At 46.7% G+C, this 16,427-nt stretch overlaps 1 protein-coding gene across 1 annotated transcript in view; it reads right to left on the bottom strand.

The window, feature by feature from the left end:
• The window catches only part of STAG3 (stromal antigen 3), a 30,432-nt gene extending 15,611 nt beyond the window's left edge, over positions 1 to 14,821 (bottom strand). Inside the window, exons 1-14 of the mRNA XM_055136182.1 lie at positions 14,655 to 14,821; positions 13,190 to 13,292; positions 11,616 to 11,732; positions 10,406 to 10,502; positions 8,626 to 8,702; positions 8,115 to 8,319; positions 6,424 to 6,575; positions 3,877 to 3,950; positions 2,324 to 2,447; positions 1,742 to 1,840; positions 1,140 to 1,219; positions 603 to 710; positions 310 to 424; positions 132 to 237 (exon numbers count right to left, since the gene is read on the bottom strand). Of these exons, the coding sequence (XP_054992157.1) occupies positions 132 to 237; positions 310 to 424; positions 603 to 710; positions 1,140 to 1,219; positions 1,742 to 1,840; positions 2,324 to 2,447; positions 3,877 to 3,950; positions 6,424 to 6,575; positions 8,115 to 8,319; positions 8,626 to 8,702; positions 10,406 to 10,502; positions 11,616 to 11,732; positions 13,190 to 13,292; positions 14,655 to 14,821 (1,624 nt within the window). The remainder of the gene's footprint in view (positions 1 to 131; positions 238 to 309; positions 425 to 602; positions 711 to 1,139; positions 1,220 to 1,741; positions 1,841 to 2,323; positions 2,448 to 3,876; positions 3,951 to 6,423; positions 6,576 to 8,114; positions 8,320 to 8,625; positions 8,703 to 10,405; positions 10,503 to 11,615; positions 11,733 to 13,189; positions 13,293 to 14,654) is intronic.
• Positions 14,822 to 16,427: the final 1,606 nt, after the last annotated feature.

Here is a 16,427-nt window from a genome sequence, read left to right as displayed (position 1 = left end):
GAAGCACAGGATCCTAGATTAGATTCTCCACCTCCCTCAGTTCTGCCCCTGTGCCTTTCCAGTACAGAACCTCAGCTGGGTTCTTCCTGGAGGTGAGAGGCCCCTCCTGCCCGCTACCATGTGGCACACACTCTGGTCCTTCTGCAGCAGGAGGCTTGTGAGGCCTTCCCAGTCCTTCAGCTGAGGCCCCGCACAGTCCCACAGGCTGTCCACCAGGTATGCAGCATGGTCATGGAGCTGAGGAGGAAGTGGGCAGAGGGTTACTGTAGCCACACGGAGCCTTCTCCAGCCTCAGCACCCCACACTCACCTCGCTCTCCACAAAGAAAGACAGCAGGAGGTGGAAGAATGTCCTCTGGGCTCTCGGGCTTCGGTGGCGCTCTCTCCCAGGCCCCGTTCTCAGCTCACACTCCGGGTAGAAGAGCCTGGAGCCATTACAGGGGGAGTGAAATGGGGAAACAGTCACCAGTCTAAGGAGACTTAGGAAGGACAAAAGGGACAGAGCTGGGGACGAGTCCAAGGGGTTCAAAGAGAAAGGAGGGGCCTGAGGAAGGTTGCATAGACCAGCAGCACCACGGCCAGAATCAGAGGGTACCCCCTTACTTCCAGTACAGGAACTCGCCCGCCGCGCAGGCCAGTGCCCGGTGAGAGGCGTACACCACAGGGTAGATGCTCTCGCAGTCGGCCTCGGTCAGTACTCCGTCCATGTTCCTGCCCCGAGAAACGGAAAAGGAGAAGGTGGCTATTGGGCACCATCCTCGAGTACAACTAAGGCTAGAAGGAGAAAAGCAACGAGGCTAAACACTACGAGCTTTAAGTGAAGAGCGGAAGACAGCAAGTTAGAGAAGAGAGGAGAATTTCCCTTGGGAGATCTTGCCAATCAGGACTGGCCTCTATCTTTCAACCTGAGCAGAAGGAAAGAGTTGACCTCGGCTAGGGGGAGAGGCAGGACACTGAAAAGACCTTTGAGACTCTGGGAAGGTGACCAAATACAGACTCATGCACTCCACCAGGAGGGATCGATACCTGAACAGAACCAGGAGTAAACTCTGAGCACAACTCAGTGTAGCTCAGAAACAAAACCCTAGTTTGAATGAAACTGTGGAGCTCATGCTTGCCTCCCCACTTCCCAGGACTCACTTCAGGATGAGTATCAGTAACCTGACGGCCTCCACTGCCACATCGTACTCTTTGTCCATAACCATGGAAACCATCCGGTCCTGCAGGAAGGAGAATATGCAACAGCTCATTGTTCCATCCACATACATCCTGAGACCTTGATTACAGACACATCCCTAAAGAGATGGCATAGAAGCAGACAATGCAGAAGAAAGGTTTTGTTTTTGCTTTTTGGGTCACACCTGGCAGTGCACAAGGGTTACTCCTGGCTCTGCACTCAGGAATTACCCCTGGCGGTGCTCAGGGGACCATATGGAATGCTGGGAATCAAACCCGGGTCGGCCACATGCAAGGCAAATGCCCTACCCACTGTGCTATCGCTCCAGCCCCCACAATGCAGAAGAAAGGGCTACAGACATCAGGTACAACAAACATGGGCAAAAGGAGGGAGGGAAAGGCCACTAGGACCAGAGCGAGCTCAGCAGGTAGCACCTGCAGAGAGGCTTCATCCCCAGCACTTGGTCCCCTAAGCACCAGCAAGAACAATCCCCAAGCACAGATCTAAGAGTATTGTCCCCCTCCCCCATTAAAGAGTCAAACCAAGCGCACCATCACAATTTTACCTTGAAGCGGCTGGTGAAGAGCTCCAGGCGTGCAGTCCAGTCCTGGTTGCTATAAAGCCCTTTCAGAGCCTTCAGACACTTCAGCCGAACCTCCCGGTGCTGCAGAGAGGGGCGACATCATCCACCACTGCCCCACTGAGCCCCAGGGGCTGCCATACTCCCCTCCCCTGAGGGTCTGGGTGGGTCTACGACCCCACCAAAGCCTCTGACAATCTTTTTACTTAAGAAATCAAAGGTTCACAGGACTGGGGAAGTAACCCTGATACTGTCTGCTCCCTGAGCACCCCACGACTTTAAAGGGGGAAAAGGGAGAATTCAGCAATCACGATGAGAAACCTCTTTGGATGCTACCCAGAACTGCGATTTCCAATCAAAGGAGAGCACTGTCCTGTTTCTTCACAAGGAGTCTTTCTACCACCTATTCTGGTTTGGGGGCACTTATGTCCCGATACCTTTCCCAGATTGGCCGACCTTCCCTGATCCTGGGTTTCTAAAAGGATCACTGTGCATAGCCCGGAAAATACCCTTAAACAAGGCAGAGAAGGGCAGGTGGAGGAGGAGGTAACTGCACTGGCCTCTCACCTTATCATGCAGGGTCCAGCCAATATATTTTAAATAGCTATCAGTTAGGAAAGACAAGCTGTAGCACTGCATCCAATTCCCGATCTCCTCGATGCAGATAGACCGGATCTCTGGGAGAACATCCCTAGGCAGAGAAGAAAATCAACCCGTACCATCATCTCCCCTAACTCCAATTTACCAGGTATCTCAATGGTACACAATAACTTTCTTGACTAAACATAGCTTCTCTTCCCAAAGTAATTACAATATATGCAAATTAAAAGCAAATGTTGGTAACGTAATGACAGTACAGCACGTAAGACACTTGCCTTGCATGTGGCTGACCCAGGTCCAAAACCAGCACTCCATATGATCCCCTGAGCCAGGAGTAACCTCTGAGCATTGCTGAGTGTGACCCACAACCAATAAGTAAATAAAATAAATGTTTTCACTCTGTAACCAGCTGATTAAATAACTTAACTAACCTTGCACACACTTGCCTTGTGGGGTTATTTTTGTGCAGCAAGCATCAAATCCAGAGTCTGACATATACAAAGCATGTGTCATCCCATGAGCCACATCCCTGACCCTAAAACCTGACTTTGGGGGGCTGGAGTGATAGCACAGCGGGTAGGGCGTTTGCCTTGCACGCAGCCGACCCGGGTTCGAATCCCAGCATCCCATATGGTCCCCTGAGCACCGCCAGGGGTAATTCCTGAATGCATGAGCCAGGAATGACCCCTGTGCATTGCCGGGTGTGACCCAAAAAGAAAAAAAAAACAAAAACCTGACTTTGGAAATTACTGTTGTATGTGCACACACATGTACATGTGTGTACATGTTTTGATTCCACTTTTAAAAATATATTGAAAACAAGATTCTGGAAAGTCAGAGACTTTAATTTCGGTAAAAGTGAGAAATAAATACACACGCTCTCTTTAATTTAAACTCTTATCAGTTTCTGTAGAAAATTCCCTGCCTGGGGCTGGGGAGATAAGGTAGGATGTTTGCCTTGCATGCTGATGACTTGGGTTTGATGTCTGGCATCCCATATGGTCCCCTAAGTATCACCAGGAGTAATTCCTGAGTGCAGATTCAGGAATAAACACTGAGCACCACCAAGTGTGGAAAAAAAAAAATTCCCCTGCCTTTGGTATAATAAAACCCCAAGCTGGGCTACATACATCCCTCAGAAGTTCTTTTAGCTCTTTGTTCTTACCCCCTCAAGTTTCTAACCATAGGAAGACTGAACAGGAAAGGTCTTGTGCAAAGCTGGGAAACATTCTCCGCAGTGTCGTACCCTTTTACTTCCTCTCTCAGGAGAGTTTATAAGATTCTTTGCAGGTGACTGGAGCAGGACCATCACTGGATGTGACCCAGAAAGCCAAAGCCAAAAAAACAAAACAAAAACAAAATCCTTTTTTTTAACTAAGTCTTACTGGTTCAGAAGGAACCTTAGTACTAGTACTTTCAGAGATTCCATCACCATGGTCCAGCTGTTTCAACACAAACAGGAATACTTTAACATGAATGTGCTTCCATGAATTTTAACATACACAAGTCCATGACCTCACCTGTACCGATGTACAAAGACACCCCTGAAGAGGGCATTCATCATCCCCTCAATCTCCTCTTGATGCTCTTGAAGCTGGACAATAGGAAGGAATAGGTCAATCTTAAGATCTTGAGCCTCAACAGCCTAAGGCCACCTACCTATAGTCTAAACCCCTGCTATCCTATGTTTCCTTTCAAACCTACTTTGGGAAGAAGCTATATAGTGAACTAATGGCACAAAGATTTCTTTGTGTTTGGAACTTTTACACGGTTACTTTGGCTCTCTGCTTAAAAGACAGGCTAAAAGGTTTTGGCTGCTAGTTATGGGGTCTCTGACTACACTGGAAAATTATGGCTTGATAGAAATAGAATAAACAAAAAAAGAAAAAATTTTTAAAGATATTTTTGTTTGTCACAACTGGATGAATACAACTCACCTATATGTAGCAAAGGCTGGGATGCTGCTAAGCAACCTACAATGCTAGAACAGCTCCCAATATTAATAGCTAAAAACAGCCACTCTTTTTTTTTTTTTTTTGCTTTTTGAGTCACACCCAACAATGCACAGGGGTTAATCCTGGCTCTGCACTCAGAAATTACTCCTGGCGGTGCTCAGGGGACCATATCGGATGCTGGGAATTGAGCCCGGGTCAGCCATGTGCAAGGCAAACGCCCTACCCGCTGTGGTATTGCTCCAGCCCCAGAAACAGCCACTTTTAAGAAACCCTTGATTTGTTTAATAATAGACATCAAGGAAGAAAAATTACAAGAAAATGTTAAGACAACTGACCTACCTCTTTAATCAATTTATTAGGGGGAATTGGGGTGGAAGAAGGGGAAAGGCAGAGATTCCACAAATGATTTAAAAAAGCCTTGGGTGGGTGGAGGGAGCAGTATAATCGTATAACAAGTAGGGTGTTTGTCTTGCACATGGCTGACCCGATTTGACCCCAGCATCCCATATGGTACCCTAGCACCATCAGGAAATGTAATTTATTAAAGTGCAGAGCCAGGAGTTAGTCCTGAGTACCACCAGGTGTGGCCCCAAACCCAAAATAAATAAATAATAAATAGTATAATTAATGAAATAATTACAAAAGACATAGTGGCTGGAAAGGTACAATACTTGCCTTGCTCATAGCCCATTCAGGTTTGATCTTTGGCACCCCAAATGATTCCACGCCCCACAAAGAATGATCCCTGAGTGCAGAGCCAGGAGTAAGTCCTGAGCACAGCCAGGTATGACCAAAAACAAAAAACAAAATAAAAACTCAGGGAGCAGAGAGATGGTACAGTGGATAGAGAGAGTATGCAGCCAGACAGAGTTCAATCCCTGGGACCACATATGCCCTACCCGCTGTGCTATCACTCCAGCCCCCGAAAATGTTCATATTTAAAATAGAACATTGTATGACTAAAACTCAATCATGAACAACTTTTTAACTGTATCTTATAGTCACCAAACTTTTTAAAAAGAATTCAGAATTCTTTTTAAATTTAAAGAATTCCTAACATAATGAAGTTAGAAACTCCTGGGAATATAGCCCCAAGGCCCAAAAAAGCGATCCAGAAGAGACATCTGCACCTGTGTTCACTAAAACACTATTCACCACTAAACACCAGTGCCCAAGAACAGATGACTGGATAAAGAAACTATGGTACATTTACGCAATGGAATACTACTCTGTCATAAGGAAGGATGAAGTCAGGCAATTTACTGCTACTGGATGGATCTGAAAAGTATCACACTGCATGAAGTTAGTCAGAGGGACGACAGACACAGAATGAACTCTCTCATATGTGGAGTATAAAGAAACATAGTAGGGAAATAACAAAGGTCCAAAGGCAATAGAAATGAAAATCACGAAAACCGGCCTTCAGTAGAAAATTTGCCACTGGGAATAGAAATAGGAAAAATGGGAAGGGGAACATTAGGACAATGATGGAGGGAAGTGGTCACTCTGCAGGAAGGGGTGTTGAAAGAATGTAAAGTGACACGCACGATACCCTATTAGTAATAGCACTGTAAACCCAGTGCCTATAAAAGTGCCTGCCATGTAGGCAGGCTGGGGAGAAGCAGACACTGGTGAAGGGGTTTGTGTTGGACTCTAAACCTGAAACTCAATCATGAATAACTTTTTAATTCACATTGACTAATTTAAAAAATATATAAAAGAAAGGAAGGAGAGCTGGAGAGAGAACAGAGGATAAGGCGCTTGCCTCATATGGCCAATCCGGGTTTGATCTCCGGCTCTGCATATAGTCCCCCAGCCTTGTTAGGAGAGATCCCTTGCACAGAGCCAGAAATTACAGTTTACTGTTAAAAATGAATTCTTTTTATTGAGCCCACATCCCAGGAACAAGAGGAACAAGCTATGGCCTCTGATAGGATGGTTCTAGTGACAGGATGGTTTATGGCCAGCCTTGCTACCATGCCTCGAGAGGCCGCCTGCAGGCCTGTAGTTGAGCAGAGAGAAGCACTTGGGGACTGAGAACTGGACTGCAGCTGCGCAGGCAGGAAGTGAGGGAGGCTGGGGGAGCTTCGAAAGAGACGGAATACTTCTCACCTCTTTGCGCTTCTCCAGCAGGCTCTCCAGCCTTTCCGGTGCTCTGAGCGCAGGCCCCTTGTTCCGTTCAGCATCATACTGACGCTGGTTATTTTCTTTGTGCAGGCTCAGCTGTAGGGCAACTCTTACCAAGGAGGTCATTAGCTTCATGGCTTTGAGTTCAGAAAGATACGATAAGGGAATCATTACTTAAGTCAGAGAAGTAAAGGCAAATTTAAAAAAAAAATGAAAAAGGACAGAGAAAATGGGAAGCTAGAATCTGGGTGTTGACTTTTTTCCTCCCTAATTTCTTTGGGCTTCTTTTATTTTTATTTATTTAAGTTTTTATTTCATTGTACCACCGTGAAAAAAATGCAAAGCTTTTCAGGTTTAAGTCTCAGTCATATAATGATTAAGCCCCCATCCCTTCACCAGTGCACATGTTCCACCACCAAGAACCCAAATATACCCCCTCCCGCCCACCCCCCACATAAGTAGCTAATGATCTTCACCTTACTCTCTCTATACTTTGAATACATTCAATATTTCAATAGAGAACTTTTTATTATTGTTTGGAATTTCCCCCCAACAGTCAGACCTGCTGAAAAGGCATCATTTAATAATTTCTTTTCATGGACTGGAGCAATAGCACAGCGGGTAGGGCGTTTGCCTTGCACGCGGCTGACCTGGATTCGATTCCCAGCATCCCATATGGTCCCCTGAGCACTGCCAGGGGTAATTCCTGAGTGCAGAGCCAGGAGTAACCCCTGTGCATCGCCGGGTGTCACCAAAAAAAAAATAATAATTTCTTTTCATTGCTGAGAATGAAGACTCTATGAGCTCTGATAGAGTTTGGATTTCTGATATTTTAGCTCAGTTCACAGTCTAGATGCATTTCTGTAAGAAGCTGCTCTGGGTGCCAAAATGAGTTAGAAGACCTCTCGGATCATAGTCTTTAGGAGCAGAGGGTCCATTTCTCGTGAGGCAGCTCTAGGTCTTATCTGGGCAGAGGGTGTGCCAGTAACGCCCTCCTTCCCAGGACCGCCTACAAGCCACGTCACTGAAAAGTCCTACCTCTGGGTTGGGGGGTCTTAGGAGGTGGCTCTCGCCATGTGGATGTTGTTTGGGCTTCTTTTAACTGTCAGCAGATTCCCATGATGAATATAAGACGTTAATTCTCTGGGGTTGGAGCAATGGTACAATGGGGAGGGCGTTTGCCAACCCAGATTCAATCTCCAGCACCCCTTATGGTCGCCCAAGCACCTACAGAAATGATCCCTGAGCACAGAGCCACAAGTAAGCCTTGAGCACTGCTGGGTATAGCCCCAAAACAAAACAAAAAGTTGATTCTGGAAATGTTCACCATGACCCAATTTTTACAATTTCAACAGTGAGAAACTGTTTGAGATCAGGGTTAAAAGTAGCATGGCACAACAGAACTGATCCACACAACTGAGCTGGGGTGGGGGTGAAGAGGGAGACACTCTGGGGAAGGGAGGGGGGCACAGTGGTGAAAAGAGTGGCGTTATAATTACATCAGTGAGAATACATTAGTAACAATATTGCAAAGCACAGAATCTCAATCAATAAAAAAAAAATTTAATCAGATGCTCTTCACCAACCCACACCACTTCCCTCCTCCCCTGCCAAAGCAGCATGGCACTTGGACCAATTCCTGGGAGAATATTTCTAGAGTGAAAATGAGCACTCACCAGCCAGGGTGCTAGTGTGGCGGAAGGCCCGGACTTGGGAGTCTGAAAGGCCAGTGAGCAAAGAGATGAGGTTGTCCATAGGAAAGCCGTCATAGAGGAGGCTGTACTGGCACTGATAAACCAGCGTCCTCACAAATTCACAGAAGCTGCCCTGAAACTTCTTCCAGGACGGGCCTGGGGCAGTCAAGGGATAGTCGCCTGAGTCCTAGAGAAGGGTGGACGGAGAGAATGGTAGTCACTACCAGGTCTATGAAATCAGACACTTTGGATATTGAAATTCTGAAAGTAAAAAATTCAGCGATTCAATAAAAAATTTTTTTTAAATGAACGTCATACCTCATTTTTGCTATTTTCAACTCTACAAACAAAATTAGAACCTGTAGATCCTTTTCACCCTCTAGAGAATACATCTGCTACTTCTAAATACTATTCTACTTCCCAGAATTAAAAAAAAGGTATGGTGGGCTTTATATTTTGAAATAGGATAAGAGGCTTTGACATTCTTCTCCACCTCATTAAATTGTTCTGTTAGGTGCCGGATAATCTCAGAGTTGGACATCTTCGGAAACATCTCAGGGGTCACTGTGCCTAAGAACAAGGAGTGAAGAAGAGGAGGTATTTACCAAGAAAATAACAGAACACAATAACCATTTATTTGAATGTACATCTGAAGATGAATAGAAAATACATTGTAAAGACCTGATGAGAAGGAAATCAGAAAACCTGAATCCAGTCATATATCAGTCAAAACATTTATATACATAACATTTAAGCTCGTATGTGGCTCTGCAGTACAGCACTTGTATTGCATGTTTGAGTCCCTGGGCTCGATCCCCAGGATCATCCAAAATCAACCCAACCCCTGCCAAACAGTTTAAAAAGTCAAAACAATAAAACCAAAGTGAAGATTCTTATGAGATAACCTGCCAGAGACTGACCCAAGAAATCTGACCATGGCCTTTGGGAATAGTTTCAGGGGAGAAATATTGGAAGAATAGCTGAATGAATAAAGTATATAAAAGTATGTATGTATATGAAGAAAATATACAATTACTTTCTTCAGAGGAAATAAGACTAAAGAGTCTCTAATGGTTTATTTTGCTCTTGTTTTAGGGGCCACACCTGGCAGTGCTCAAGGTCTACTCCTCGCTACACACTTAGGGGTCACTTCTGGCAGGCTCCAGGGAATTATACAGTGTGCTAAGAATCAAATCCGTGTCCGCCACGTGCAAGCAAGTGTCCAACCCACTATACTATCTCTCCAACTTCTGATAGTTCATTTGTAAAACCTGGATTATGATTTATTTGTTTCTTTATTTCAGGGGTCATACCTGGTGGTTCTCAGAGCTTACTCCTGGCTCTGCACTCAGGAATTACTCCTGGCAGGCTCAGGGGACCATACAGGGTGACATGGATGAACCCTGGGTCAGCAGTGTACAAGGCAAATGCCCTACCCACTATGCTATCACTCCAGCCCCAATCCTGGACTGTAATCATTATGATTATTTTTTATACTACCAGGAATAAGTATCTCCCCTGCCCAGAATCTTATTTACAAACATGTAGTTCCCCACATAATCATTTTTCTATTTAATAATTTATAAAATGTAGTTCCAAAAACAAAAAAATAAGTAGTTAAGAACGGGCTGGAGAGATAGTATAGTGGATAGAGCACTTCACTGCACCCAGCTTCAATCCACTGCACCCACATGGTTCCCTGATCCCCACCAGGAGCGATCCCTGAGCACAGAGCCAGGAGTAAACCCTGACCCCCACATTGGGTGTGGTCCAAAAACCAACAACAAAAAAATGTAATTAAAAAATCTGGAGATGGCTCAGAGGGCTGGAGGGTGTGCCCGGTATGGAAGCAGGCAAAGCCTGATCCCCACTACTTTATGTTCCCCTGAGCACTGTCAGGAATGATCCCAGAACACCACATTTTGGGAATGACCCCCAAACAAAACAATGTAGTTAAATAAGTGCAACTTTTGGGGGCTGGAGCAGTAGCACAGCAGGTAGGGCGTTTGCCTTGCACACAGACGACCCGGGTTGATTCCCAGCATCCCATATGGTCCCCTGAGCACTGCCAGGGGTAATTCCTGAGTGCAGAGCCAGGAATAATCCCTGTGCATCGCAGGGTGTGACCCAAAAAGCAAAAAAAAAAAAAAAAAGGAGCAACTTTTAAAATGCCTTCTCCCTTAATTTTGCCTACCTCTACTCATAAAAGTAGAGGTTTCATAACAGGAGGTTGAAAGCCTAGGAACTAGAAAGAAGTAGGGATTTCTCTTCACCTTTGCATCCACAAGATCGGATGAAGAAGTTAATGAGCTCCAGGAAGCCTGCCTCTGGGTCTTGCTTGTAGCTTTCCAGCCATTCGTCCACCAACGTCTAAGAAAGTCATACAGAGCTTTTATTCTGGCAGTGTGAGATTAGAAATTCTTCATTATTTCCCAATCAAAGCAGAGAAACTGATTGAAGAAATAACCTTTTGCAGTTTGTTCCAGGTGTTTTGGATCACATGCAGTGGTGCTAAGGGGCGACTCCTGGATTGGTGCAGTGCTGGGACCGAACCCAGACCTCCCACATGCAAAGCTGTCTTCCCAGTCCAGTACAAACATATATGATATATATGTATATATATATATGTATATATATATACATATATATACAAACATATATGATATATATGTATATATATGTATATATGAATATATATGATATATTCAAAAAATATTTCTGACTGCTGGGCCAAGCACTGAAACTTGGCCAGCACCGCATGGAGCATCAGCAGGAGCAACCCCAGACACCTCAAGCACTAGACTGAGAATCTCTGAGAGGCACCTAGACCCCCTAAGCACTGTGGGGAGCCCCCCAACACACAGAGAAAAGCAGCATACTCACTGGTGAAACACTATCATGAAAGTTATGGAAACGAATAACAACATTAAATCTAACGGTTATCTCTGTGGCAAGGGGGCTATGAAGGTTGGTAGGGTGAAAAAATACAAGGAATTCTGTATTAGTAGTATTTAATTTCTTGAATAGGTAGAAAACTCTTAAGAGGCCATTTAAAGGACATTAAACCACATAAGTCACACACTTTTACATAACGGAATTAGAAGAAAATTGTTTTTTTTATAAAGGTATGTGAGGAGAAGAAAATAGGTACAATTACTTAGGTGGAATAAAAAGTGGTAAGGTGAACAAGTTGTCAGCTGTACCAGATCTTCCTCCCTAGATTGTCCGATGTTTCTCATTGCCTCTTCTATTAACTCATAAAGACAAAATGAATTCTGTCCTGTAATATTTTTGGTGGAGGAACAATCTTTCTTACCTAATGTCTCACTTCCATCACTCCAAGGTCTTATCAGTCTTTCCTGATAAAGATTAAACTCACAACATTATATTACTAAATGTACATATGAAATATTTGTAGACAGTATCTTTATCTTTCCAGCCCACAAAGGGTGAGAAGGTGTCCAGAAATAGACACAGTTTTACCTGCATATCACCTTTGGCAGCTTTCACAGCATCAAAGAGATCACTGGTTGGTGGTTCCACCTTTCTCTGTCCACGACCACGTACTATTCTGGATGCCTTCTTGGGTTGTTTAGCTACCTAATAAGAACCAAAAATCAGAAATAATTTTTTTCTTAAAAAAATACTGTTGTGGGGGCCGGAGCGATAGCACAGCGGGAAGGGCGTTTGCCTTGCACACAGCTGACCCGGGCTCGATCCCCGACATCCCACATGGTCCCCCAAGCACTGCCAGGAGTAATTCCTGAGTGCAAAAGCCAGGAGTAACCCCCGAGCATCGCTGGGTGAGACCCCAAAAAGCAAAAAAAACCCCCCAAAAACTGCTGTTGGATCTGGAGAGATAGCACAACGGGAAGGGCATCTGCTATATACATGGCTGACATGGGTTCGATCTTGGATCGTTGGCACCCCATATGGTCACACATGCACCACAAGGAGTAATTCCTGAGTACAGAGTCAGAAATATCATTGGATATGGCCCCAAAACCAAAACCAAAAACACCCAAAAACTGCTGTTAAACTTAGCCCTATGGGGCCTGGAGCAATAGCAGAGCAGGTAGGGCGTTTGCCTCCCACACGGCCAACCCGGGTTCGATTCCCAGCATCCCATATGGTCCCCCGAGCACCGCCAGGAGTAGTTCCTGAGTGCAGAGCCAGGAGTAAGCCCTGGGCATTGCCGGGTGTGACCCAAAGAGAGAGAGAAAAAAAAAAACAACTTAGCCCTACACTAAATCCTTCCCCAAATGAAAAATTTCTCTTCACATTTAGGTTTTTTTTTTTTTTTTTACTTTTTGGGGTCACACCTAACGATGCTCAGGGGTTATTCCTGGCTCTGCACTCAGGAATCACTCCTGGCAGTGCTCAGGGGACCATATGGGATGCTGGGAATCGAACCCGGGTTGACCACGTGCAAGGCAAACGCCCTACCTGCTGTGCTATCACTCCAGCCCCTCTCTTCACTTTTAAAAAATTCTGTTTTATACAAAGAAAAAAAGTGTTATTCTGGGGACAGGGAAATAGCACAGTGAGTAGGATGTTTGCCTTGCATACAGTGGACCTGGATTCAATCCCCATCACCCCATATGGTCCCCCAAGTATCACCAGGAGTGATTCCTGAGCACGCAGCCAGAAATAAGCCCTGAACAAATCCAAGTGTGGCTCAACACTCTCCAAAATTTATTTGGGGCAGGGAGTAAAACTTAAACTTAATTCTAAATTTAATTCTTAATTCTTAATTTTCTCTTCAAAACTTTCCCCTCCTTTCTGGGAGGAGGGCAATATCTCTCAGTGCAATATCTGACAGTGCTCAGGGCTTACCCTTGTCTTTGCACTCAGTCCTGGCAAGGGCTGGGGGACCACATGGAGTGTCAAGGATTAAACCCGGGTAAGTGCCCTGCCTGCTGTATGATCTTTTTAGCTTCAAATTTTCTAACTTCTGTCCCTTTACATTAAGTTTTGCCCTTTCTTTTTCTCCTTTTCATTTCATTACTCCATTTCCCAGACCAGGTTCAAAGCCAAAATAAGATGAACAGACTTACTGGAGTTGTTTTGAGTGGTCGTTTTGCAGCTCTCTTCTTCGCTCTGCGTTTCAGGCTATCCTCAAAGTCACTGTCTTCGCCAGGGGATAGAGAGTCACTATCCCTACAAGGAAGTATGGTTATCCTTAAACATAATCTGCAGTCCCTCTATACAAGATGATAAATACAGGTTATTCTCTGACATAGCAACTAGTATACTGTAAGAGATTAGATTACCATTTCCAGGAAGCAAAGACAAAATCTTAAATGAAAAGTTTCTTTTTTTTTAAGTGCCCACCACAAAGGCAGGGTGGGGTTGGGAGGGAAACAGGACACTTAAAGGAATTGGTATTGGAAAAACATAAACCTGAAACTCAATCATAAATATCTCTGTAACTTTGTAATTCATGGTGATTCAATAAAATTTTAAAAAGGGGGAGCAGGAAGACAACACACGGTGAGGGGTGCATGCCTTGCATGTGTGCAACTCCGATTCACTCTCCTACACCACATAGCACTTGAGTATCCCAGTATGTAGTCCCTGAATAGCCCCCCACAAAAAGAAATTTATGTTTTTTAAAAAATTAAGCAATGGAGGAGAGGAACTGAGGTTGCCAATGAACAAACTTTCTCTAAATAAAACAATTAATTGGTAATTCATTTATAAAGGCAGAAGGATGTGGAGAAAAATCAACAAAGTGGACTGGAGAGAGAGTGCAAGCAACTGACCTGGTTCAATTCCTGGCACCCGATATTGTCCCCCAAGTCTGCCAGGAGTGATCTGAGCTCACAGCCAGGTGTAAGCCTGGTGTGGCCCAAAAACAATGAAGTGAGTAAGGAGGAGGACAAGAAGTAAAGGGAAGGGAAGGGAAAAGGGAGAGGAAAGGAAGAGAAGAGGAGGAGGCAGAGAGAAGGGGGAGGGGAGAAGAAGGGGGAGGGGAGGAGATGGGGAGAGAGAAGAGGGAAGAGGAAAGGGAGGAGATGGGGGGGAAGGGAGGGAAAAAGGCCAATTAAAATTACCAGGGGGTAAATCAGGTCTTGAATAAGATGCTTTTTTATGATCAAGACTTGAAAATTAAAAAACAAAACTTTTTATAATCCTCACAAAATAAAGTCATGAACTTAACAAATAAAGTCGTGGACCTATTTATAAAATCTTCCCAAAAGGGTAGGATAGAAGGTCAACTAAGAGGGCTGTACTATTCGTTAGGCAATGGGGAAAAGATGCTTTAACTCCTTCCCCCATGCCCCCTGCTTCATAGACACTTTCACTAGATAGGGAATAAGCCAAGTAGGGCTCTAGTGGTCGCAACCCTATAACATTGGGGGAGGGGGCCTCAAAACTGTAATCGGAGCAGGAGACTCTGAACCAGGTGGCACCTTTCAAATCTTCTCTGAGCCTGTCCCCCAAAGACCAGGGGAGCTCCTGGCACTGCAGGGGAAAAGGGGGGGGGGCAATGGGACTGTGCTCCCGGAATCCACTCACCCGTCCGATGTCTGCTCCGAGTCCCTGCCATCACCGACCACCCTGACCGATGAACTGGGGGACCCGGCCAGACTTCCGTGCCCACTCCCCAGGCTCCTCTGCAGAGGGGAGGATACGACGCAGGAGGAGGTGCTCTGCAGGCGGGAGGAGGAGCGCAGGGCAGGCATGGTGGGCAGCTGCAAAGACCAAGGGGCAAAGGCTCCAACACCCCCACTTCTCCAAGCCCAGACCCCTTCCTTCTAGGAGGCCTGCTCCTGAAACCCGCAAGAAACCCACAAGGACCGAGACAGAGGATCCTGCCCGAAGGCGTCCGGACCCTTTGCGGGCCAAGGTTCCAGCTCAACTTTCCTCACCACAAGGTTTCCCGCGCGGCGGTCAATGCTCCCAGCAAAGGCGCCAAAGGGTAACCAGGCAATAAAACAAGGCAAAAAAAATGGCAATAATAAAAAGGCAAGTAAAAGCAAATAAACGTAAAGCAATTTTTAAAAAAAATTTAAGAAACTTTAAAAAACAAATAAAGACGGTGGGGGATGGCTCTGCGGCAGACCACAGGTCCTACAAGTGAGGGATCCTGGGCAAAAATAGCAAAGACGGGAGCGACAATACAGCGGGGAGGGCGCTTGCCTTGCACACGGCTGATGCGGGTTCGATCCCTGGCACCCCACAGGGTCCCCCAGCTCCAGTAGGAGTAAATTCCTGAGCACAGACCCAGGAGTCAGCCTCAGCACCTATGGGTGTCGGCTCACCCCCCTCCCCCCAAATAAAAGCTCCCGCACCCCAAGCAAGGGCAAAAGCACCCGCCCGAGCTTCTGGAACCTCCAGAGACTTCAGAGGCCGAAACTGGCCATAGCCCCACATGACAACATACGGTGGAACCCCCAGAACAGCCTGGAGTTCCCGCTGGAGCGGTCAGGGCCGCTCCGAGACGCGCCGTGAAGGGCCGTGGGAAGGGCCGAGCGCGCGTCTCTGCGGAGAGGCTCCTCCGACAGGCCCTGAGGTGCTCCGGGCCAAGCGCCTCCACAGCAGCCCGGGCTGCGGTTCCGAGCCTCTAGGGAACGGGCCGGGTCGAGCCCGGAATCTGGAGTGGGAAGGGGCCAGAACCTGGGTCAAAGTGGGACGTCACTAGCGGTGCCTCGAAAAGCGACTTCAGGCCGAGCGAGGCTGAGGAAACGTCCTGCAGGCCTCCAGAGGCCGCCCAGCGCCTCCGCCGCCACCGCCACTTCCGGTGGCGCGAGAACGTAGAAAAGCGCGGGAAGGCGCGAGGCGAGTCGTGCGCAGACGCAGAGCCAACGGTTCGGCCCAGAGGTGTCGCGAGACTTGCGCCTACGTGAGCTCGTGCTCACCACGTTCCCATCACGCCGCGCTAAAATCCTCGAGTAACGGTGAGGTGGGCGGCTGGTCGCCCAGTCACGTGGGCCGGGGCGTGCTGGCTGCTCTCTCTAGCCCAGCCCCACCCCGGCCCCACCCAGACCTGGCCCCTATTCCTTCCCATATCGGGTGGGCTTCGCGCTCAACTATCCCGGACTCACTTCCAGCTCGCTTCTCAACAGTCATAGGCTGAGTTCCATCCCAGCCCCGCCTTCTGAATGGACTGCCACGCCCCCCGAAAGGCCACGCCCCTCCCCCACCAACCTTCTTAGTTCGATCGAGTCCCGCCCCTTGCCGAGTTTCCCTCCCGGACATTGGCTTGATTTCTTCATTGGCCCCGCCCCCAAAGCGGCTCCTAACCATCATTGGTGGGGCTCTGCCCGGGGCCCCGCCCCCTGTCCGACT

The sequence above is a fragment of the Sorex araneus genome, chromosome 4, assembly GCF_027595985.1.
Source record: "Sorex araneus isolate mSorAra2 chromosome 4, mSorAra2.pri, whole genome shotgun sequence".
Taxonomy (NCBI): Eukaryota; Metazoa; Chordata; class Mammalia; order Eulipotyphla; family Soricidae; genus Sorex; species Sorex araneus.
Note: the sequence above shows the minus strand (reverse complement) of the source record. Positions and strands in the feature narration are given on the sequence as shown.